Raw genomic sequence first — 21,911 nt, forward strand, 5'->3', positions numbered from 1 at the left:
AGGGAAGTAGAAAGTCTTTATGGTTAAAAAACTGAGTATTTCGTGGCTCTTCTTCCCTGACTTTTAGCAGTTGCTAACCAAATAGATCCTGCAGTGTTGGCATCTTATTTCCATTCCTGTAGGTGTTTATACGGGAGCTGATTTCCAATGCTAGCGACGCCTTGGAAAAACTGCGTCACAAGCTGGTGTCTGAAGGCCAAACATTGCCAGAAATGGAGATTCATTTGCAGACTGATGCTGAGAAAGGCACCATCACGATTCAGGTACCTCTTCCTTTGTTCTAACAGGCAACATGCCTCCCTGCCTCTTGTGCTAGTGTTAGCACTAGTCACGGCAGTGACTAGGCAGGGCCCGCGGCCAGCACCCCTCTTCACTGCTGGGACAGAGAAGATGGACCTGCTTCTAGTGTCTCTAGGCCCCAAGTGATGCACTGACCATCTCTACTGTTACAGTAATTCTTGTTTTAATACATACTATAAAGATACACATTCAATGTAGATAATTTGGAAAACAAGTAAGAAGGAATGAAGGAAATTTAAAATCACATCATTCAAAGATAACTGCTGTTAACATTTTAGCATCTGTTCATTTAGGTTTTTGGTATCTGCATTTATTTACATAGCTAAACGTTTTTAAATTATACATTATTTTTAAGGTATTCTTCATATTTTTAACTGTACTTGCTCTCTGTAATGCATATTTCCCCATGATTAAATATTCCATGGTACTATTTTTAATCTTAGCCTGCAGTTTGGGTTAATAGTCTTGCTTTAGATGAAGTAATAATACTTTTGGTTGCTGTTGTAACCTTTTGAAATTTTTAAGGTTAGAAAAGCAAAAGGGATTCATTAGGCAGTGGCCCTGAGGGGGACATATGTTCCCGAGACAGCTGCTTCAGGACCTGTTATCCCAGGGTCATAGGTAGAATTGTGGAGTGTGCGTCTCTGCGGGGGTGGCAGGGTACACCTCAGTGGGGCTCTGAGCAGGCATTTTTCATTCAGGCTTCCCACCTCCACCAAGTACGCTGGTTTACCTGCTCAGGAATTTGCTATAGGGAGTCTCTTGTGCTCTCTTGTTCATTCATTCTTTCTGGTCTGTGTATGCGTGTGCCTTTCTTGATGTATAATTTACATAAAATAAAATTCACCAAGTTCAGATGTACAAGTCAGTGATTTTTGACCAGTGTACTCTTTTGGGATTGGTTTTGTCTCTTTGGTCTACATGTCTATCTCCTAGTGAGGTTTTCTCTAGTGAGGCCCAGCTGATGTGGCTAGAATTAGTCTTTTCTGACAACCATGTGGCATTACTTCTCTGGACCCTGCCTGACAAATGCCACTTGTGCCCCAGGGCTGTTCGTACACCTTGTCCTACCTCCCAAGGTGCTGGCACTTTGGCACTTAGAGTGTGTCTCTTCTCAGGACACTGGCATTGGGATGACACAAGAAGAGTTGGTGTCCAACCTGGGAACAATCGCCAGGTCAGGGTCAAAGGTAAGGCCCCCCACTGCCCCTTCCTCCCTTTCCTTAAAGGCAGCTCCCGGTGGAGAAGACAGGTCACAGCACTCTCTGGACGCCAACTTCAGTAGGAACATTCTCAGGTGCGAGCTCTGTGTTGGCACTGTGGGAACACCATGGGACATGATTTCAGTGTATTGTCACAGGGACCTCTGAGGACGTTTCTGCTACTTTATAGATTAAAAGGCTGAAATAAATACTTTGCCCAGAGCTAAAACTTGACCTTAGGTTCAGAGCCCATCGGTCTGAGTCTGGAATATGCCATTCTGCCCCCTGAGCTTTTCTCCAAGTCATTTCTTGGCAATTATTTGAGTTGCGTAGGCTTGAAGCAGAGAAGGTTGGCAGAGATAAGTCCTTCTTCCCCTCAGACAGCACAGTTTACCCCATGATGTCTGCAGGCTGCATGATTCTTCAGAACCCCTCTGTGGAGATAGTGGACATCGGGGGTGGTGGTTGCTGGTGAGAGGAGCCTGTGAGGGGAAGTGTCAGTGCTCAGGGTGTCCGCAGCATCTGTGCCAGCCCAAGACTAAGGCTGGTGGCCCTTGGCTATTTTTGTGCCTCTCCTTGGTGACCAAATAATTGCTTTTTGTTTTTGTGGACCTACATGGTGCCTAAAATGGCACTTCGCGCCAAGTGCTTGAAAATAGTCTAATCGTTGGTCCAAAGCAATTCACAGAAATTTCCACTTCTAAAAAACTTCTTTACCATACTGTTACTACCCCCTGCATTACATTTTTTGTTGTGTTTTTATCAAGGAAAGTGTGACTATTTGAATTTGAATTAATTAAATACAACTTAAAATTTAGTTCCTCGGTTGCACGAGCCACAGTTCAAGTTCTCAATAGTCAAGCGAGGTCGGCAGCTACCATACTGGACCATATAGAACATGTCCGTTGTTGCAAAATGTTCTGTTGGACAGTATTCATAGCAAAGAATGTGTTCACATTACTTAACTTTTAATCTTAGGAACTTTGATAACGTGTTATAATAGTTAAGTGCCTTGTGACACCGTACGAAGCATGTGTTTGGTATGTACCATTTCCCCATGAAGCTTAGAATCTGGAAGCACAAAAGACATATTTAGGCACCCCCCACCCTTCACATGCTGAACCTCAGAGGCCGCCCCAGCCACGAAACTGCCGAGCTGCTCCTTCCTGCTTAGAGGATGCACGCACGCACACACGCACGCACGCACGCACACACTCACGCACACACTCACACTGCCACTTCCTCACACTTGCCCGTGGTGTGTGACCCACAGGACTTCAGCCAGCAGGCAGAGTTATAGGCCCTGAGAGTCAGATATAGGCCCCATCCTGCTGCTGCCCAGCTAGGGGTCTTTGGACAAATCACTCTACTGCTCTGTGCCATTGTTCTCTGTGTAAAATGGAACGAGAAAGTATTTTGTGTCCTTGTCTTGAGGATTAAGTGCCAGCTTAGCCCGTGCTAGAGGAACACAGGGAATCACAAATGGCAGTTCTCTCCAGGGAAGGGGGTGCCCTCCCTCTGACCAGCCTTTGCCACTGCAGGCCTTTCTGGACGCGCTGCAGAACCAGGCGGAGGCCAGCAGCAAGATCATTGGCCAGTTTGGAGTGGGTTTCTATTCTGCTTTCATGGTGGCTGACAGAGTCAAGGTCTATTCCCGCTCAGCTAGCCCAGGCAGCCCTGGTTACCAGTGGCTTTCAGATGGGTAAGTGAATTCCCCTGTCACACACAGGGTGTGTCCCCCTACCGTGGGGCCACTGCAGCCAAGTCTCAGCAGAGTGGGATTTAGCTGAAACATTACCACTTTTTTTGGAAAGTTAGACTCTTCTCAGAAAACACCAGTGGGCTGTCCTGAGCCTTTTACAGGGAGCCCAAACCTCACACTTTGGGAAGCCAGCTACTCCCCACTCCCACTTCCTTTCTGAACCCCACTTTTCCGACAGAGCCTCCTATTGGAGTGAACTTGGGCTGGGGTATCAATGAGGTATCTTTTACTTCTGAAACAGTTTCTCTGCTCTTAAGGAGTCATGTGGCCTGTGCCAGAGGCTCAGAAACACACAGAGCTAATGTAGGAGGTGGGGCAGTCTCCGGGGCTCTGCCCCTTTCCCCCCAGTGTCTGGCGCCAACCTGACATAAAGCCCAAGAGGAGCTCCTGATGGGCAGGGGCTGTCCTGAGGGAGTGGGAGAGCCCTGCACCCCACACCTCAACAGCCACTGTCCCTGACAGCGTTGGTGGCTGGAGGGCTAAGCAGGGTTCAGAAAAAGTGGCACTTTGCCTTTTCTTTCTATGTGGGCTTTCAAACTGTTGGGCTCTGCCTGTGAAAATCCCAAGAAAGAGTGACTGAACCTGCCATATAGGCTTTGTCAACAGTGATGTGTGGAACTGGCTTTCCCTCTTCCGTGTGTGTCTTAGCTCCGGGGTGTTCGAAATCGCTGAAGCCTCAGGAGTTAGAACTGGGACCAAAATCATCATCCACCTCAAGTCAGACTGCAAAGAGTTCGCCAGCGAGGCCCGGGTTCGAGGTGCGTGGAGCCTGGGCTTCTGGAGACATGTGACTGGCAGCACCAAGTCAGTGAGGCACCTCCTACTGTGTGTTTTAGGAGATTCGGTCTGGGTGGGAGTGTTTGGAGGACGTAGGCAGAGCTGGGGGAGCGAGGGGTCTTCCTGGGGTTGGCTGCCCAGGCCCACTAAGGACAATCCCCGCTGGTTTCATGTGGAACCAGGAGGTGAGATTTAGCCTCCAGACTGGCAAAGTCAGATTTGTTTTCTCTTCCGCCCTTTGGGCAGTGTTTTGTCTTCAGTCACTTGGGGGTTACACAGTCCTTTCATCGTCCTGCCTTCATTGTCAGATGTGGCTGGCCTGCCCACCTGGCCAGCCTGAGCTCAGGCTGCACCAAGAACCAGGGCACGTGCTTCTGTGTGGGGGTGGGCTCTGTCCGTGTCTTACTAAATGCCTATTGAAGGTGCTGAGCGCTTTCCAGGGTTCAGTGTTCATAAAACCACATTTATGTCACCAAGAATGTGGCATGGTCTCATCATGGCCTGGGCCTTGAGACATCTGGTTCTAGTGTAAGCTCGGCAGGATGTGTCCTTGCTGTGCCCTGGCTTTTCACTTGTGACATGGGCATGGCACTGATGAGTCCTCCCTAGCCTGCTGAGTTACCCCTGCAGCAGCTTTCAGAGCTTTCATCTCCAGAAGCTTCCTGTAGTCATCGCTGTTTTTCTTGTCTCTTCCAGATGTGGTGACAAAGTACAGTAACTTCGTCAGCTTCCCCTTGTACCTTAATGGAAAGCGTATTAATACCCTGCAGGTAAGACCTTCGGCTTCCTGCAGGCTCAGGCAGCTGTGGAGGCCCATTGGTACGTTTCAGATCTGGATGGGCTGAGATGGGACTAGGTGATGCTGTCAAAATCCAAAAGCGCTGTAGTCTTTGTGGAGAGGTGAGATTTGTGATGCACAGCAGGGTCCCCCCCTCCCTCCATCTCTGTGCACCAGGTGTAAGGCACATAGTACACAGTTCACCATTTTATAGTGTGCAGGTCAGTGGTCTTTAGCGTATTCAGTCATGCAGTAATCACTGGTTAATTTCACAGCATTTTCATCACTCCAAAAAGAAACCCTGTACCCATTAGCAGTCATTTCCCCGTCCCCCTCACCCAGTTCTTGGCATCCACAATCTACTTTCTGTCTCTATGGATTTGCTGATTCTGGACATTTCATATAAATGGAATCTAGCATGATGTGGCCTTTGGTGTCTGGCCTCTTATCACTGTGTTTTCAAGGTTTAGCTCTGTGTAGCACTTATCAGTGCTGCATTCCTTTTTATTGCTGAATAATACTCCATCAAGTGGCTAGACCCTTCTCTATATCCACTTGCCCGTTCATCGCTAGTATTCATGAAGTTGTGTGGGTACATTCAGATCCTGCCTCCTGGCTGGCTCTCTGGACACACTGTACTGGGGAGAGTGTCCTTGTTCTCAGAGCCTTTTGTGCATCTGTCTTTGTGGGCACCCTTACCCGTCCAATCTGGGATACCTCTTCCCCTAGCACTGGAGCAGAGGGGGCTGGTTGGAGGCAGAGGGAGAGGCTTGTACCTGAGGCCACTGTCCTGATTTGTCCCAGAAGGCTAGCTGGTCCTCTGCACGCCAGCACCCAGACACCATGAGCTCTACCAGCTCAGCTCCATGCAGTTGTTTGGAGGATGTGTCTTAAACATAACATCCCCTATTAATCTCGATTTTCAGGCTGTCTGGATGATGGACCCTAAGGACGTGGGTGAGTGGCAGCACGAGGAATTCTACCGCTACATTGCACAGGCCTATGACAAGCCCCGCTACACCCTGCACTACAAGACAGATGCCCCTCTCAATATCCGCAGCATCTTCTATGTGCCAGAAATGGTGAGCACAGGCCTGACCAGCCACCCTCAGTGTGCTGAGGCTGTGAGTGGCTTGGCTGCACCTCCTTGAGTCGAGGCATCCCCAATGGTGATAGTGTTTTCCATCATCAGAGACACTTTCTCTGAATGGGAACAGTTCAGCACAGACATCACAAAAATTAACTTGGCAGCATCAGAGTAAAAGAAAAACCAATGCCTCTGGGGGGTGAGGGCGGTGAGCACAGAGTTGTTTTTCTTTTTAAATTAATTTTATTGGGGGTAACATTGGTTAATCAATTATATAATTTTCAGGTGTACATTATCATTTGACATCTGTATATTCTACTGTGTGTTTATCCCCAAAGTCCAGTTTCCTTCGGCTACCATTATGTTTGATCCCCTTTACCCACTTCACTCTCCCCCTACTCCCCTATATTTGACCCCCTTTACCCTGTCTACCTCCTCCCTCTTCCCCCACCCCACTAGTAACCACTACTCTACAGTCCTCTGGTAACCATAAGTCTGTAGTCCATGTCCATGAGTCTCTGTTTGTCCTGCTCATTTGTTGCTTTTAGGTTTATATCCCACATATAAGTGATATCATGTGGTTTTCAACTTTTTCAATCTGGCTTATTTCGCTTAGCATGATTTTTTCAAGGTGCATCTATGTTGTCGCAAATGGCAGTATTTCATCTCTTATGACTGAGTAATATTCCATTGTATATATATACTACAGTTTCTTTAGCCAGTCATCTATCGCAGTACACTTCGGTGAGCAGAGTTTCAAAGCAAGAGAATATTTTACATGGCTTCCTGCAGTTGGAGTGGAGACGTTTGTTTGGCCGTGCAGGCTTCGGCTTTTGTAGACAGGGTGCTGGCTGGGTACCTGCAGGAAGGATCCTCGGAGCAGCCTGAGGGCTCTGTCTCCTGGCAGTGCGTTCCTGAGCTCTGCAGTGGGATGGGGTTCTGTGGTGCTCAGATGAGTGTGCTCTCTCCATCTTCCATTTCCCCCCAAGACTTCCTTGTTCTAACAAAGCCTGCAACAGGGAGACCTGCTCGGGTTAGACTCAGCCTCTCCTGGCGCCCTCTTAACGCCCACACCTAGTATCTGCTTTCGAGAGAGCTATTCTCCACCCTCATTACTGAGTGTGCTCTGCAGACCAGCAGCACTGGCATCTCCTGGGACTTGTTAGGAATGCAGAATCTCAGGCTCCCCCCAGGGCCTGAATCAGAGTCTCCACTTTAACAAGATCCCAGCATGATATGTGTGCAAATTGCAAGTTGCGAAGCACTAGTCTAGAGGAAGGATTGGCAGACATTTCTGTGGAGGGCCAGGTAGTGTCTGGTTTGGGCTGTGCAGGCCACACCTAGCCAGGGAGGTCTGCCGCTGTGGCATTAAAACACCGTAGATTGTGTCTAAACCAGTGAGTGGAGCTATGGTCCAGAAAGCTGTAGACACCGGAATTCATATTTCACGTAGTGTGAACTATTTGTTTTTCCACCATTTAAAAATGGGAAAACCATTTTAGCCTACACAGACCAGGTGATGAGCCAGATTTGGCCCGTGGGCTGTAGTTTGCTGACCTCAGGCCCTTGGCAGGTTTGGTTTTGTTCATGGGGACATCAAGTCTTCCTTTTTTATATCCAGAGGGGTGTACGTTGGGGAGGGCAGCAGCTGCCCGGAAAAGGCCCCCTGAGAGCCCTTATGTAGGAGTCCTTCTCAGGCTCTGGGCTTCTGAACAGACAGACATGGACGGTCTCCTGGCCTATACCTGCCTCTGGATCACCATAGATCCATCCCACAACTCCCAGTCCAGGGCCAGCGTTGGGAGGGGTGTTCTTGGCATTGTCATCAGGGCTCCCTTATGATCTTGTAGGTTCTGCCCCCAAGGGGGCAGCTTACACTGCCCTTTTCTCATCCTCAGAAACCATCCATGTTTGATGTGAGCCGGGAGCTGGGCTCCAGCATCTCGCTGTACAGCCGCAAAGTCCTCATCCAGACCAAGGCCACAGATGTCTTGCCCAAATGGCTGCGCTTCATTCGGGGTATGTGGCCGTTGCCTGTGCTCAGTGTGTGGCCTGAATGTAGCCCAGGGACAGGAGTGGTTCCCTGAATTAGAAGGAGCTTTTTTATTTTTTTTATTTTTTTGGATTTTTATGAGTTTATTTGAACCAAACTGATGATATATGTTGGGGAGCAAGTTCTCAAATGCTCCTCAGAAAGAGCTCATCTTTAGTGAGCATGGGGTCAGGGAACCCTCCTAGGAAACTGCCCACTTCCAGAAACTAGTCTTAGTTGATTTGGGAGAGGGGGATGGATGAACATGTTTAAATTATTTAGATATTACATGAGTTTCAGATTTATACATGAATTCCTTTGAATTTGAGTGAGATTATAGTTTAATAAAGAACTCAGCATGTAAATCTTTGTATTTTTCATAGCACACAAAGGTGCAAAATACCCACAACATATTTATGACTTTGAACATAAAATCCAGGAAGTGGTTTTCAGGGTGTCAGACTGGTCCTGAAATCTTAGAAACTTCCCTGGCAAAGGCTCTGGCCTTGCCTGCTTTTTTTCTGATCACATCCTGACCTAGGCTGTCTGCATAGATTCTGGGACGTCAAGACCTGTAGGGGCTGGGGCAGTGCTGAGTCTCCTGTGGGCTGTGAGGGAGAATGTGGAGGCCTGGCAAGGAACCCACGGAAGAGTAGGCCAGAGCCTCAGGCACCTGTATGGTCTTAATGGGCATGTGTCTCACCAAGGTGTGGTGGACAGTGAGGACATCCCCCTGAACCTCAGCCGAGAGCTCCTCCAGGAGAGCGCTCTAATCAGGTAAGCCACCAGGGGATTGAGGGGTGTGGGTGCCTGCCGAGACGAGGGCTTCACTGGCTCACCTTGGCCACCAGAGGGCCCTGGAGGCTCAGAGCAGCCAAGAGCAAAGCAAGGAACTGCCAGAGGAGCTGCCCGTATGCTTGGAGAATGCATGCAGGTCATGTGTTCTTTTGCTTCACGTTTTTATAAAAAGGGCTTGAGGACTGACCCATTGAGGAAAATTATTGCCTGTGCTGAGAGATGTTACTTCTCTTGGCCAGTCTCTGCCACCTAACCCCAGGTGGGCACAGTTGCGAGAAGTCTAGGCATACTGTCTCTGGGGCAGAGAAGGCACAGGGCAGCCACAGAGCCAGGATTACCTCTGACCTTGGTCCCGGAAGATCACTGACGGCATGAAGGAAGCAAGGGTCAGGCACCGGACCCACTTTTGTAGTAGCCGCTCTTGGAATCCCTGTGGGCTGACATGGCTGCAATTCTCATGTCACATTCCTGATGGTAGCAGTAGCTACTGTTAGTGTTTATTCTCACCCAGAACTTTACTGGGCTTTCAAACAGCACTCTAAGGTGGGAACCTCTAGGTCCTGTGTCTTGGCTGCGGAAACTAGTTAAGTCTCGCCAGCCTGTGCGTGAACCTGTATCTGAGAACTCATGTTTTCTGACTGCAGACACATGCTCTGTCCCCGGCACCAAGGCTGCAGGCAGGGTATGTCTGGCCATTTTGTTGCTGCTTGTGGTTTTCATTGTCAGATTGTCAGTGTGAGATTCATCTTGACCAGGAAAGTCAGCTTTAACTGAAATGTTTGAAAGAATCATAAATTTATAAAAATGGTGGAAACATGATACAAAGTATACTTTCCCCCCCGAACCCTTTGGAAGTAAGTCATCTGCCTGATGGTCCCCAAATATCTTAGTATTTTTTTTCTTAGGGTGTATTTCTGACAAATAAGGATATTCTCCCCCTAGCCCTAGTACAGCCTCCAGTCAGGGAGCTGACTGGTGCAGGATCACCAACCATCTTGGACAGATTCACGTCCCACCTCTTGTGCTGTCCTGTTCTTTGGAGTAAGAGGGTTCAGTCCAGTCACAGGTGCTTTTAGTTGTCTCATTAGCCTCCTTCAGGCTGGCTGAGTTCCACAGCATTTCCCTGACTTTCATGAAGATTTCAGGCTAGTGACTTTGTAGATTGTCCCTCAGTTTGGGTAGTTTGATGCTCCTTCAGGGTTAGGAGCAGGAAGAGCATGAAATGACTGCATCCTATCAGGTGGGGCCTGACTTTGAGTTGTTCTTTACTGGTGATTTGCATGTCAACACTTGATTTAAGGGGGTACCTGCCAGCCTTCTCTGTGAATGTTCTTTTCACCTTTATAATTACTACATCACATGGGGTGATATTTTGCAGCTTTGTGAATAGCATGTTGCTTCATCAAATTTTCAAGGTATTCATTTATGTGTTATTTTTTAATATCTAATTTGTATGAACTGATTTCCTTTTGTTCAGTGGTTATTGTCATTATTTATTTTGATTCTCAAACTGTCCCTGATTTAACCAGCGGGAGCCCACTCAGGCTATCTGCTGAGCCATTCATGCTTTGAGTAATTCCTCACTTCTGGCACAAGATGTTTCAGGCTCACCTGTGTTTTGAGCTTTCATGCATCATTTCCCAGCCCTGGAATTACTCATTCCTCCAAGGAGCTGGGGTTTGTTTGAATGGAGAGTGGTATTAAGCCGCCAAGATCTGGGTACTTGGGGATGCCATTGCTGTTGGAGTGTCACTTCTCCCAGGCCTTCTTAGTGGATAGAGTGGAGGAATATGAGAGTGTGCGTGTGTGTGTGTGTGTGTGTGTGTGTTTGTATATATCTGCATCCATACCTGTTTTTGTATCTACCGAGTTCACCCAGTGCTACCCGGCACCACCAGGACTTCTTAGTCTTGCCCCTTCCCTGTTTGTTCCCTTTGATGATGAGAATTCTGCCTCTCACTATCCTTCCTGTGTTACCTGTGACCAGTCCCCCTCCATGTAACCTGTCTGCTGCCACTACTGCCCTCCCCCAGTTTGGGTGTCCCCTTCACCCACTTGGGCTCTGACTCCACAGAGTAGGCTGCCTGCCATCCTCAGCCCAGATGCTCCCTGTCAGGCTCCCCACACCCTGGCCCTTTGGGGACTCCCTCCTGGGGTTCTACGCCTAGTTCTAGTCACTGTGGCTCCCCTGCCACAGGTGTGGGTGCTGGCTTGTCCCATTCCATCCTGGCTGAAGGACTGAGTCATTCAGGATGCGAGTGGAAGAGGAAAAGATTAAATAAATGTTAAATATTATTGTTTCTCTATCCTGGATTAAAGAAATACATGATGATTTCACTTTTATAAAGGAAAGGCAAAATATTAAGTAAAAATACTCCTAATCCCACTAATAAAGTTGCTTATAATTTTATAAAAAAGTTTTGGTGGTTTTTTTATTTTGACTTTTTACATTGAACATAATTGTTTACTAACATTTTAAAATTTCAACTTTATGGGAGGTCTAATTGACATAAAATTATAAGATGTTTAAAGTATGCATCATGGTGATTTGACACGTGTATACATTGTGAAAGGATTCCAAGTTGCTCATAATTTTATGCTGTAGTAAACACCCTGATCTACAAAATCCCAATCTGTAGAATTTGTCTTTGTATATAGCAACGTCCAACATAAAACCAAGTTGTAGTATATATCATGTATACAGTGTTGATTCTAATTATGAAAAACTATTACATGTAGAAAGTAGTATAGTCTTTGCATACATATGTACTATAAGTACACTGTAATTTATCTATATTGGGATTTTTCTGGGATTTTTCAGTTTGACCTCCTGCCTCTAGGGGGCTTGTGTCTTCCTACCTAGTTTTTGCCAAGGGTTGGCTTTTCTTTTTGCTTCATCTCTTTTAGTTTGGCCAACATGGTATGTTATTTTCACTTCTTTGATTATAGTGGAGCTGAACATTCATCCTTCTGGCCATTAGTACTTCATAAAAGTTGCTTGTTCATGATAAATGCATTTCTGTTCTGCAGGAAACTCCGGGATGTTCTGCAGCAGAGGCTAATAAAATTCTTCGTTGACCAGAGTAAAAAAGATGCTGAGAAATATGCCAAGTTTTTTGAAGATTATGGCTTATTCATGAGGGAGGGCATTGTGACCACTGCTGAGCAGGAGGTCAAGGTAGGTTCTGGGTGTCTGGGCCTCTCTCTGTGCTGCCTTGGGCTGTGGAGGGAGCTGGAGGCGGCCAGGAACCTACATACCCCAGAACATAATGGCATAGCTGGACACCCCAGCCACTGCTGCTTGGAGGTCAGTAACATGTGGCCTCTGGACTTCTGCTGGCGACTGCAGTAGGCTTAGCATTGTGTTCAGGAGCATCATGAGTCTCATCTCCTTTCATTCCCCTTGCCTGAGGCTAGAAGGAAGTAGGCATACACTCTGTCTCTTCCCACAAGGGGTTAAGGGGCTCCAGAGACCACAACAGGCAGGGACAGGGTCAGGTACTGATTCACCAGGGCAGGGAAGAGCAGGTACAGTTGTCATGGAAGAAATTGGTAGGAATCCTTTCACTGGAGCCAGAGTTCAGTTCAGCATTACATTTTTTGGCCATTTAAAAATTGCAATGTAATTCACATATCATAAAATTCATCCTGTTAAAGTGAATGATTCGGTGGCATGTACTCCTTTCACAAATTGTGTAACTACCACCTGTCTAGTTCCAGAAAATTTTTATCACCCCAAAAAAGACACCCGTCCTCAGTGAGCAGTCAGTCCCAGTGCTGGCATTTTATCTTTTGCTCTAGAACAGCAGCAAGGAAGGAGGGTGACCAAACATCTGGGGTTCCCAGGGGTAGTTCTTTCGGCCATGGGGGAGGGTGGGTCTGGGGCACCAGGCATGCTGAGGCTCCCAGGCTACATCTTCTGTGGGCCCTCCAAGTTCCTGGTGGCCGGTAGATTCACTTGGCTCCAGGCACAAGCCTATAGTTTAAACTCTCCCCTGATACACATTTATCGTATTTTTGGTTAATAGCACCTCAGTGGTGTTCATTACATGCCAGAGGCTTGTCTGAGCATTTTATAAATATTAACGCAGTGTGTTGGTGTTTGTTAATGGGGGCCTAGAACATGTCCATGAGCACAGGCTTAGCGTCTGAATCAGAGCATGACTCACCAGGTGGGGTCCCACATCCTTGTTTTTCTCCTCTGTTCACCTTCTGTTCACCTTTCACCATCATGTTACTGTTTCATTTGGACCTAGCCCTGTGGGTGCCCTCCAGGTCCCTGTGTCCCAACCGCTTGCCGTGTTTGTTGATGAATCAGTGGTGTAGAGAAAGCAGAGTTGATGTCTCAGGTTACATCCAGGCTAGTGGCATCAGGATCCAGATGTCCAGCTTGTTGCCGCTCTTCTGTCCTCATCAGGCAGCTCCTACCAGGAATCGAGACAGCAGTCACATTGCATTTCAGCTGACAGGAAAGAGGACAAGTCCCTCCCGTAAGGGCCTGTTCTCCAAGTTGCACACTCCACTTGCACCCACTTGGCCAGGACTAGTCACCTGGTTGGAAGAAGGCTGGGAAATGTGGACTTCGTACTGTGTCCATGAGCCCAATATGACTAGGGACGGAGGGAGGACTCTCTCCACAGAGCATTCTCTGCCACGTGGAGAATCTGGCTACTCCTAGGGTTTGCACAGCTTACCTAGAAAGCAGCTCTCTGTGAGGCCCTGGGCCACCGGGGGTGGAAGGTGCTCTCTCGGGTCCCCTGAACCTTTGATGTGGGGCCTGCTGGACACACCACCATGGCCACCAAGGGCTGAGTCAGTCTAGAGGCCATCTGTGGGCCAGGCCTCTTCACGAGCTGCCCCGACTGAAGAACATGCTGGGCCCATCAGCAGGGAGTGAGGCCAGCAGAGCCTCCTCTCCCTCTAGCCACGGGCTTCCCGAGTCAGTGCCCAGCTGTTTAGGAGGCTTTCGGAGCGATAACCTGGAACCAGCAGTGACCTGCCTTTTGTCCACAGGAGGATATTGCAAAGCTGCTGCGATATGAGTCCTCGGCACTGCCTGCCGGGCAACTGACCAGTCTCATGGACTACGCCAGCCGCATGCAGGCCGGCACCCGCAACATCTACTACCTGTGTGCCCCCAGCCGGCACCTGGCTGAGCATTCGCCCTACTACGAGGCCATGAAGCAGAAAAACATGGAGGTAGGTGAGCGATGGGGCAGGTTCATTCCCCACAGGCTGCCAGAGCCAGGTCAGAGGACAAGATGGTCTGAGCACCTGGAGGTGGTTCTCTGCGCTTAGTAGAAAGTGGCTGAATGTGCCCAGGACCTGGGAGAGCCATGAGTCAGCGTCCAGGGACACAGAGGCCCGGGCTGAAGTCTGCCATCTGATTTATATCTCTGTAGGAGGTAACACAGAGATTTCTTTTTAAGTAGAAGTCACTATTTCTACTACTAAGACATAACCGGAACCTCCCTCAGCACCGTCTGGTAAACTGCCTCATCTACAAAGCCCAGGAAGCCCCAGCATCTGGTGTGGCTCTTCCAGGACTCGGGGCCCAGCCTGCAGCCTTTACTCCTGCCACCCTCTCTTTGTCACGGGCAAGTCTCTGGGCCTGACGGATCAGTCCTTGGGCCCTTGCAGGTTCTCTTCTGCTATGAGCAGTTTGATGAGCTGACCTTGCTCCACCTTCGTGAGTTTGATAAGAAGAAGCTGATCTCTGTGGAAACGGACATCGTCGTCGATCACTACAAGGAGGAGAAGTTTGAGGACAGGTCCCCAGGTCAGTTCTTTCCTTTCTGGGCACAGATGTGTGGGTGGTGGCCTGGGGGTGCAGGTGAGGCTAGGACAGGCCCAGGGACTGATACAGCAGGGCCTCTTCCTTCCCGCAGCATGGGTTTATAAGGATTTTCAAGTGTCTTTAGATTCTAACAGAACTGTATGGGCCTCAGGGCAACCAAGTGTCTTTTTGAGGTCCAGTTTAACCTACTGAATATTACATGAAAAGCATCCTTCATGGTTTCTTTGTGCCAGTGACCGGGGTTGGGGGTGGGGATGAGCCCACTAGAAACTTGGCATTGGGACATTTCGGGCCCCCAGTGGGAATGAGGTGGGAGTTGTAGAGAACGGCCTCTGACCTCACTGACTTCTCTTCTCAAGCTGATGACCGCCTGTCAGAGAAGGAGACAGAGGACCTGATGGCCTGGATGAGAAATGTGCTGGGGTCTCGTGTCACTAACGTGAAGGTGAGGCTTTCTGGAGACAGCCTGCCACCCGGCCCCCATGGTTCCACTGACTACATGGCTGGCTTTGAGTTGCTGGCCTGCTGAGAGTTCACCCAGTAACAGTCGAAGCTGTGATATGTGGGGGTTACCAGGCTTGTCGCTGCTGCTTCTGAGTGCACACTTACATGTGTGTAGCTACAGGCACCCAGGGGTGTTGCTGTGGCAGGACAAGCAGGCTCAGCTGGGTCATTTCCTCCACTTTAGAGAGCAGTGAGAACTGAGAAAGTGAAAAGTAAACGGCCAAGGGTCTGGTGGGCAGATAGAAAGAGGGGTCCCCACCTGGCCACCCTAGAGTTGTCCTTTCTGGGCCCCAGGGGAGCTGCAATGGCCAAGGATACAAGGGGATCCCCCAACCCTTAGAGAGCTTATGGTCTAGCTGGAGTTTTAGTGGGGGAAGGGGCTTTAGAGAGCTAGGAACCAAACTGGTCCAGCTCTCAGCTACAAGAGGAAGACAGTCACCAGAGAACAGGTGTCCAGTGCAAGGTCAGTGGTTCAGGGACAGTCCAGGAGTGGCCCCAAGGGACAGGCAGGTATGCAGGGTAGGGATGGCCAAGAGCAAAGGGGGGTGGACTCAGGTGGCTATGTGTCAGGTAGCAGCAGGGCACAGGTTGAAAGGGGAAGGGCTCTCGGCAGGAAGCATCGAGAGCCAAGTGTGTAGCCAGGGTTTCACTATGTAGCTGTTCACTGTGTCCATTATGTCATTATGATGGGGACTCAATTTAAGCCTCAGGTGACTAATGAGGGAGGTGGAATTATCTTCATCCTATGAAGGAAAGGCAGAGTGCATCCCCAGGTCACATAACTAGGACATCATGGAGCTGGGATTTGTTGGAGCTCAGGTTCTCGGTACCAAGCTGCCAGGGCATGCCATGGGCCCAGCAGGCCCAGTAGAGTCTCTGGCACAAGTGAGGAGGCCCGAAGCCTATGGGGTGGGTGGAGGGGAAGGTGGCTTGACCAGGGAGTGGGGGTTGTGACGCTTACTAAGAAAAGGTGTATTTGATTAAATCAGGCCAGAGGGAGCCAGAGACGGTGAGATCTGCAAGGATGGGATTGCGGGAAGGGACTGCAGACAGACCTGGAAAAGTGGAGCGTCTAGGCCTAGGGAGTCTTAGTCACTGTAGGACTTGGCAGTGGCCGGAAGAAGAGAGGTGCAGGTTACCACCAGGCAAGATGGTCCTTGGACAGTAACTGACACATTAGAAACTGGTGGCTTTTGGGGACAGAAGAGGGAGTCCTCAAACAGGATGTTGTTCTAAGAACTTAGTTTGGGGCAGCAGTTCAGGCTCCCTTCTTGTTAGTGGGTGATTTGGGAGGTAGGGGCGGGCATTGCATTGGAGTCTGTGAGAGTTCGTCCCTGGAGACCTATGTTCTTCTGCACTGTCATCTGGGGAAGCTTCACACCTGGTCAAGACTGCTGGCTCAGGGTCCCTCACCCCAGGGTCCCCGGCCTTGCTTACAGATGACTCTTCGACTGGATACCCACCCTGCCATGATCACTGTGCTGGAGATGGGGGCTGCCCGGCACTTCCTGCGCATGCAGCAGCTGGCCAAGACACAGGAGGAGCGTGCTCAGCTCTTGCAGCCCACATTGGAGATCAACCCCAGGTAAGGCTGCCAGCTGATGCCCAGAGAACAGGCGTGCTGGTTTGACCTGCCAGCTAATCCTTTAAAATCACGTGTGTGTGTTTATTCTTAACACATAGGAAAAGTACATAAAACTTATCAATATTTATAAGGACAGTAATTAAACTATTCAATTTAACTTTGAACCTTGCTGGTCTTCATATGTTCCCCATTTTCTTTCTACTAGAATTCTGCCCCTCTCAGGTAATCACAGTCCTTACTTTTGTGATAATCATTTCCTTGCTTTGCTTTATGGTTTTACCATGTTTGTTTATTCCTAAATACAGTTTTGCCTGTTTATGTGAAGTCTTACTTTCTTCATTCAGTGCGTGAGACACTGTCCCCATGGAGGGTGGCTGTAGTTTGTTTTCACAGCTGAGTAATATTCATGGGTTGAATCTGCCTCAGCACAATTATTTATTCTAATTAGATGGTCATTCCAGTAGTTTGTTTGGGGCTATTGAGAACAAGTTGCTCTGAACATTCCTGTCTCCATGTCTGATGCACATGGTGGTGCATGTGTGAGTTTCTTGGGTTGTGCACCCAGGCGTGAAACTGCTGTGTCCTTAGCTGGGCTAGGCCATGCCCAGCTGCTTCCAGAGTACTGGCACCAGCTCCCCCAAGCAGAGCATGAGAACCTGTAGGTCCCTCCGTTTACCTAAGGCCTTGGCTTTCTCATGACATGTCTTATAAAATTTTCTTTTTTCTTGTTGGATTCTTTTTTAAAAATCGACTTGTAGCTCTTATGTATACTTTATCAGTTGCAAATTTCTCTTCCCTCTGTTTTTTCATCTGCCTTAAGATATCTTTTGATGAGAAGTTTTTAATTTAAATATAGGTGCTTTTTTGAGTCTTAAGAAATCTGTCACCAGAGTTATGAATTTGTTCTGCTTCCTACCCACCGATCCATGTTGCCTTTTCTGTCAAGTGTCAGGCGTCTGTACACCTCAGTCTTTCTGGGTAACTGTGCTGTTAACATTCATCTTTCTCACAGTTTCTGTATTCAGTAAGCGAGTTCTCTTATATTCCTTCAAGGATGTCTTGGCTACTCTAGGTCCTCACTTGTGTTTAAATAAATTTCAGAAGACTTGGTAGCTTTATATCAGTTCTTTCCATCTGTGAATGTAATATATATTTACTAGGTCTTTTGGTAACGTTAATGTCTTTTGGTAACGTTTTCTATAGAGTTCTTATACATTTTTTAATAGTTTTTGATGTCTTGTAGATTTTGTAATTTTATTTTCTAACTGTTGAAGGCATTTTTATGGAAGTTGATTTTATATGCAGCAATTTTAAAAATGGAATTACATAAACAATTCACCAAAAATGTTGAAGAAAAAACCCATGGCTTTACCCGCCACAATCAGTGTAGTCAATTTGGTATATGTTCTTTTGGACTTTTATCTCATATTTTGTGGGTTTTGTTTTTCAATATATAGTACATGTCTTTTTTCATTTATTACTTTATCAAAATTATTTTTCCATGTTGCTTTATAACTGTAAATTTTATTTATTGTAAACTGCTGGGGAATAGGGGAGGTACCTTTTTCGTTTTCTGAGCCAAGTTACTAGACATGGAATTCTCGAATGAAAGATGTTAAATTGGCTAGTAGCTAGTCATGCAGTATGTCAGACACCTTTCCAAAAGACCTGTACCAGTTTGCATGATGTGCTTCCCTCTCTGGGCAGGAATGCAGCTTCCAGCTGAATCCCTGACAAAGATGGACGCTGATGCTGACTGGACGCTCACTCGATTTAACCAGTTCTGGCACAAAAGTAGTTTCATAAACTGTGTGGAAGAGCTCATTTCTATTGCCAAAAAGACTTATTTTTTAAAAGCTATTTGTCTTTAAAATTAGCAATATGTTCACATGGCTTATAATCCAAAAGAACCAAAGTTAATAGTGAAAGTTCTTCCTACTTTTGTCCTCGATATAGCCTCATTAGGTTTCTCATGTATCTTTACAGAGATACTGTGTGCTTATGCAGATTCATCTGTGGCTTTCTGTTACACAAGTGGTAACTTGCTGTGCAGTGTTTCTGATTATAAATAGTGCTGCGAGGAAAGGGAATTGCTAAGTCTCAGAGTACTGTCCATGTTTAGCTTTTATAGACCTCAGTTGTCTTCTAGCAGTTAGACAAATCTGATTCCCCAATGCCTTCAGTTTTATCAAATCTCACTTTTTTCCATTCTCATGTGAAAAATTAAAATATCCATGTTTTTTTATGAGTAAGGTCAGACACTATAGTTATAGTTTTTCCTATGCAGAAAAAAAATCAATTTTTACGTAGTCAGTTATATTATTGACTTCTGGGTTTGTATTTTGCTTAGAAAGCCTTCCCTTTCTGAGATTATAAAACTTTTCTTCCATTTTCTTCTAAATTTGATACCTATGCAATTTACTTTGGTCTGAGGAATCAGATGGGAATCCAACTTTATTTTCTAGTTGGCTTGCCAGTTATCCTGTTTCATTCTTGTGGAATATTGTCTTTAATCAGGTATGAATGAAATTCCCAAATGCCCTTGTGTGGGGGGCTCTTTATACGTTATCTCCTTTTTTGCACCGAGTTGTTGGCTTTTCTAGAACTAACCAATTTAATTACTAGAGCTTTATGATATATTTTAACATCTGAGACTTCTTCCTCCAGTTTCTAGATTTCTTCTTCTATGTTTTATTTATGAATTTAGATTATTTAAGTATAAAAATTTTTAGTATAAAAGAATCATATTAAATGTATGGATTAATTTAGAGAGTTTCACTGTTAATTACAGTCTGCTTATCCAAGAACCAGCATATGCCTTTTCATATGTTTAGTTTTGGTACTCACTACATTTTCTAATATCAAAATTCTTGACTGTTGGGACTTGGGTTTTCTGGGTGTGTAATCATATTTATCTGTCAGTGATCATTCATGTCTCCTAATTTTTATGTGCCTGTTTTTTATACTGGACTGTCCTATTACACTTTTTTGAATATTCTGATTATTCTCAAAACCTCAGAAATTAGAGGCCCTTGTGCTGGGTGCACAGTTCTGAGAGAACTTCTGGGGGTTTCTGTTGCAGGCACATACTGATCAAGAAGCTCAGTCAGCTGAGAGAGAGCGAGGCTGACCTGGCCCAGCTGCTCATGGAGCAGGTGAGTCTCCTGAAAATAGGCTGAGAGCAAGAGAACAGAGGCCCCAGGCTGCCAATTCTGTGAGCCTGCGTCTTCCTTTGAGGTGGGACAGCTCAGTTTCCTCTAAAACCCTGTTTTTAGAAGGAGCACCTCTCTTCCTTTAAATGCATTAAAATGTCCAAGTGCTAGAACTAGGACTGGACCGCCCTCCTGTAAACAAGATTACCATCCTGTCTTTCAGATCTATGAGAATGCCATGATCGCAGCAGGGTTGGTCGATGACCCCCGGCCCATGGTGGGCCGCCTGAACAACCTGCTTGTCAAGGCCTTGGAGCGACACTAACAGCAGCTGTGAGAGCCCCCAGGGGAAGTGATAATGGAACCTGTGCCTCTGCTGTGGCAAGAGGAGCCAGAGACCAGCTGGGAAGAAATAACTGTCACCAATAACACCCCCTTTTGAGCTTTATTAAATTAAAAGGTATTTCCTTCATCTAAATGTTAAGACTTTTTGTGCAGAATGACAAGGTAGGTTATTCTGGTGACACAATCCCATGCTTAGGACAGAAGCTAAGAAAAAGCCTACCTTCCATCCCCTTCCTCAAGCTGGGGGTGGGGAAGGGGACAATGGCCCTGTGCCCAACTCCATTCCTAGAACCTGAATATGACAACAGGATCAGCCGTCACGTGCAGGTCACCAGGGCCCATTCCTATCAGGCTCTCTTCAGTGTCACCTCTACCGGATAATGGTCACTGATGGCTTGGGCCTGTGGAGGAACATAGCAGTGAGCACAGGGATGCTCATGCGGCAATACTCCCTCAGGGCCAAGACTTGGCCCCACGCATTGTTCTCTGTTCATATCTGCCTGGGAAGAGGTTCCCAGGGCCACATACAAGTGGCTCCTTCAAGTCAACAAAAACAGTGATTGCTAGAAGTCTAGATCTCCCAGGCCCCCATTAGAGTTACAGCCTGTCTAAAGGATAGTCACGTACAGTCTGGTCACTCAGTCCATATGCAGCTTGGAAGTCAAAGGGAACAGCTGAGTTGGGAACAATGGCGTGTTGGAGCAGAGTTCCGGCAACCACGATCCTGTAGTGCCAGACATGAGAAGGTTCCCTTGAGCCCACTGGCTCCTCACACTTAAACCTCAGATCCCAGCACATCCCCGCAGCTCCCGTCTGGCCTGCGCAGCCCCTGGTGTCACTGCCCACCCTCCCTTCCCCGACTGGAGCCTGAATCAGCCAGATTCAGGTCTGTGTATGCCCAAACTACACCACCGGCTGACCTGTATACCTAGATTGTTCAGAGGAGAAAAACTAGCATCATGTTATCCCTAAATGTGCTTTTCCCCAAATTAAAGACTGCTACTTTTTATTCTACTTCCTAAGTGGACTGAAGCTCAGGAGGGGTGTCTCCTTAAAAGGTCTGGAAACCATTTTTGAAGCTGAGCCTAGACAGAAGTCACAGCCACTCATGGAGGTGCCCTCATCCCTACTCTGAGCCTGCAGAACCCACTGGGGGCACGGACCCTGCTAACCTGTCGTAGGCGCAGTGCGTGGATTTAACCGTGGTGTCAGCAGTGTCAGGAATCAGCCACTGAAAGGCGGGGCTTGTGCGCAGGCGGATGGACGACCAGTGTGAAGGGGACACGTAGCTGCAGCCAGCATTGAAGTCACCCATCAACATGATGTCCTACCAGGAGACACCAGCCAGTTGGCCAAGGGACAGAACAGGGGCCTCTGGAGCCCAATCTGGAGGTGGGGGGAGCAGGGGGGGCGGGGCGGGGCTCACCTCTATGTCCCACTTCTTCCGGACATCCAGGTAGACATCATAGAGAGAGTCAATCTCAGCCACTGCATCTGACGGGGCCGCATGCAGAGGGACGATGGCAAACTCCTTGATTTCTGTGGAGAAGGTAGTCATACTAAGGTGTTGAGGGGCAGGCTTGGTCTGAGGGTGCATCAGCCCAGCTCAGTCATGTGTTTGGGGCTGGATGGAGAACAGAGACAGTCTCCGAGAGGTAGATGTTTTCGTAAGTAACTTCAACATAAGACCAAAGCAATAGGCATAAGGAGGCAGCAGGTTATGTGGTCCCCCTGGGAAGGGTTAGCAGGGACCGACTTGTTAGGGCAGAAGATCCTCTGCAGCCCAGCACTC

General features: G+C 47.6%; 2 protein-coding genes across 23 annotated transcripts in view; one reads left to right on the top strand and one right to left on the bottom strand.

Annotated features, from left to right (window-relative positions):
- Positions 1-20,252, top strand: part of TRAP1 (TNF receptor associated protein 1) — a 45,689-nt gene extending 25,437 nt beyond the window's left edge. Inside the window, exons 4-18 of the mRNA XM_011376514.2 lie at positions 123-263; positions 1,419-1,490; positions 3,044-3,204; positions 3,913-4,022; positions 4,738-4,811; positions 5,746-5,901; positions 7,805-7,925; positions 8,646-8,715; positions 11,767-11,914; positions 13,750-13,935; positions 14,377-14,515; positions 14,893-14,978; positions 16,477-16,622; positions 19,705-19,777; positions 19,998-20,252. Coding sequence (XP_011374816.1) covers positions 123-263; positions 1,419-1,490; positions 3,044-3,204; positions 3,913-4,022; positions 4,738-4,811; positions 5,746-5,901; positions 7,805-7,925; positions 8,646-8,715; positions 11,767-11,914; positions 13,750-13,935; positions 14,377-14,515; positions 14,893-14,978; positions 16,477-16,622; positions 19,705-19,777; positions 19,998-20,099 — 1,785 coding nt within the window. The 3' untranslated portion in view covers positions 20,100-20,252. The remainder of the gene's footprint in view (positions 1-122; positions 264-1,418; positions 1,491-3,043; positions 3,205-3,912; positions 4,023-4,737; positions 4,812-5,745; positions 5,902-7,804; positions 7,926-8,645; positions 8,716-11,766; positions 11,915-13,749; positions 13,936-14,376; positions 14,516-14,892; positions 14,979-16,476; positions 16,623-19,704; positions 19,778-19,997) is intronic.
- The window catches only part of DNASE1 (deoxyribonuclease 1), a 73,408-nt gene continuing 52,980 nt past the window's right edge, over positions 1,484-21,911 (bottom strand). For 9 of the 22 annotated variants that reach the window (XM_011376501.2, XM_011376500.2, XM_011376506.1 and 6 more), the window contains 4 exons: positions 21,546-21,658; positions 21,292-21,446; positions 20,747-20,843; positions 12,074-13,198 (listed from right to left, as the gene is read on the bottom strand). In XM_011376501.2, coding sequence (XP_011374803.1) covers positions 13,082-13,198; positions 20,747-20,843; positions 21,292-21,446; positions 21,546-21,658 — 482 coding nt within the window. In that variant the 3' untranslated portion in view covers positions 12,074-13,081. Of the gene's footprint in view, positions 1,618-6,513; positions 6,917-9,278; positions 9,507-12,073; positions 13,199-20,205; positions 20,521-20,746; positions 20,844-21,291; positions 21,447-21,545; positions 21,659-21,911 lie in introns of those variants that run through there. The other 13 variants (XR_002776528.1, XM_023521204.1, XM_023521203.1 and 10 more) reach the window with 13 other exon arrangements.

This window comes from Pteropus vampyrus, unplaced genomic scaffold (genome assembly GCF_000151845.1).
Source record: "Pteropus vampyrus isolate Shadow unplaced genomic scaffold, Pvam_2.0 Scaffold300, whole genome shotgun sequence".
In the NCBI taxonomy this organism is placed as follows: Eukaryota; Metazoa; Chordata; class Mammalia; order Chiroptera; family Pteropodidae; genus Pteropus; species Pteropus vampyrus.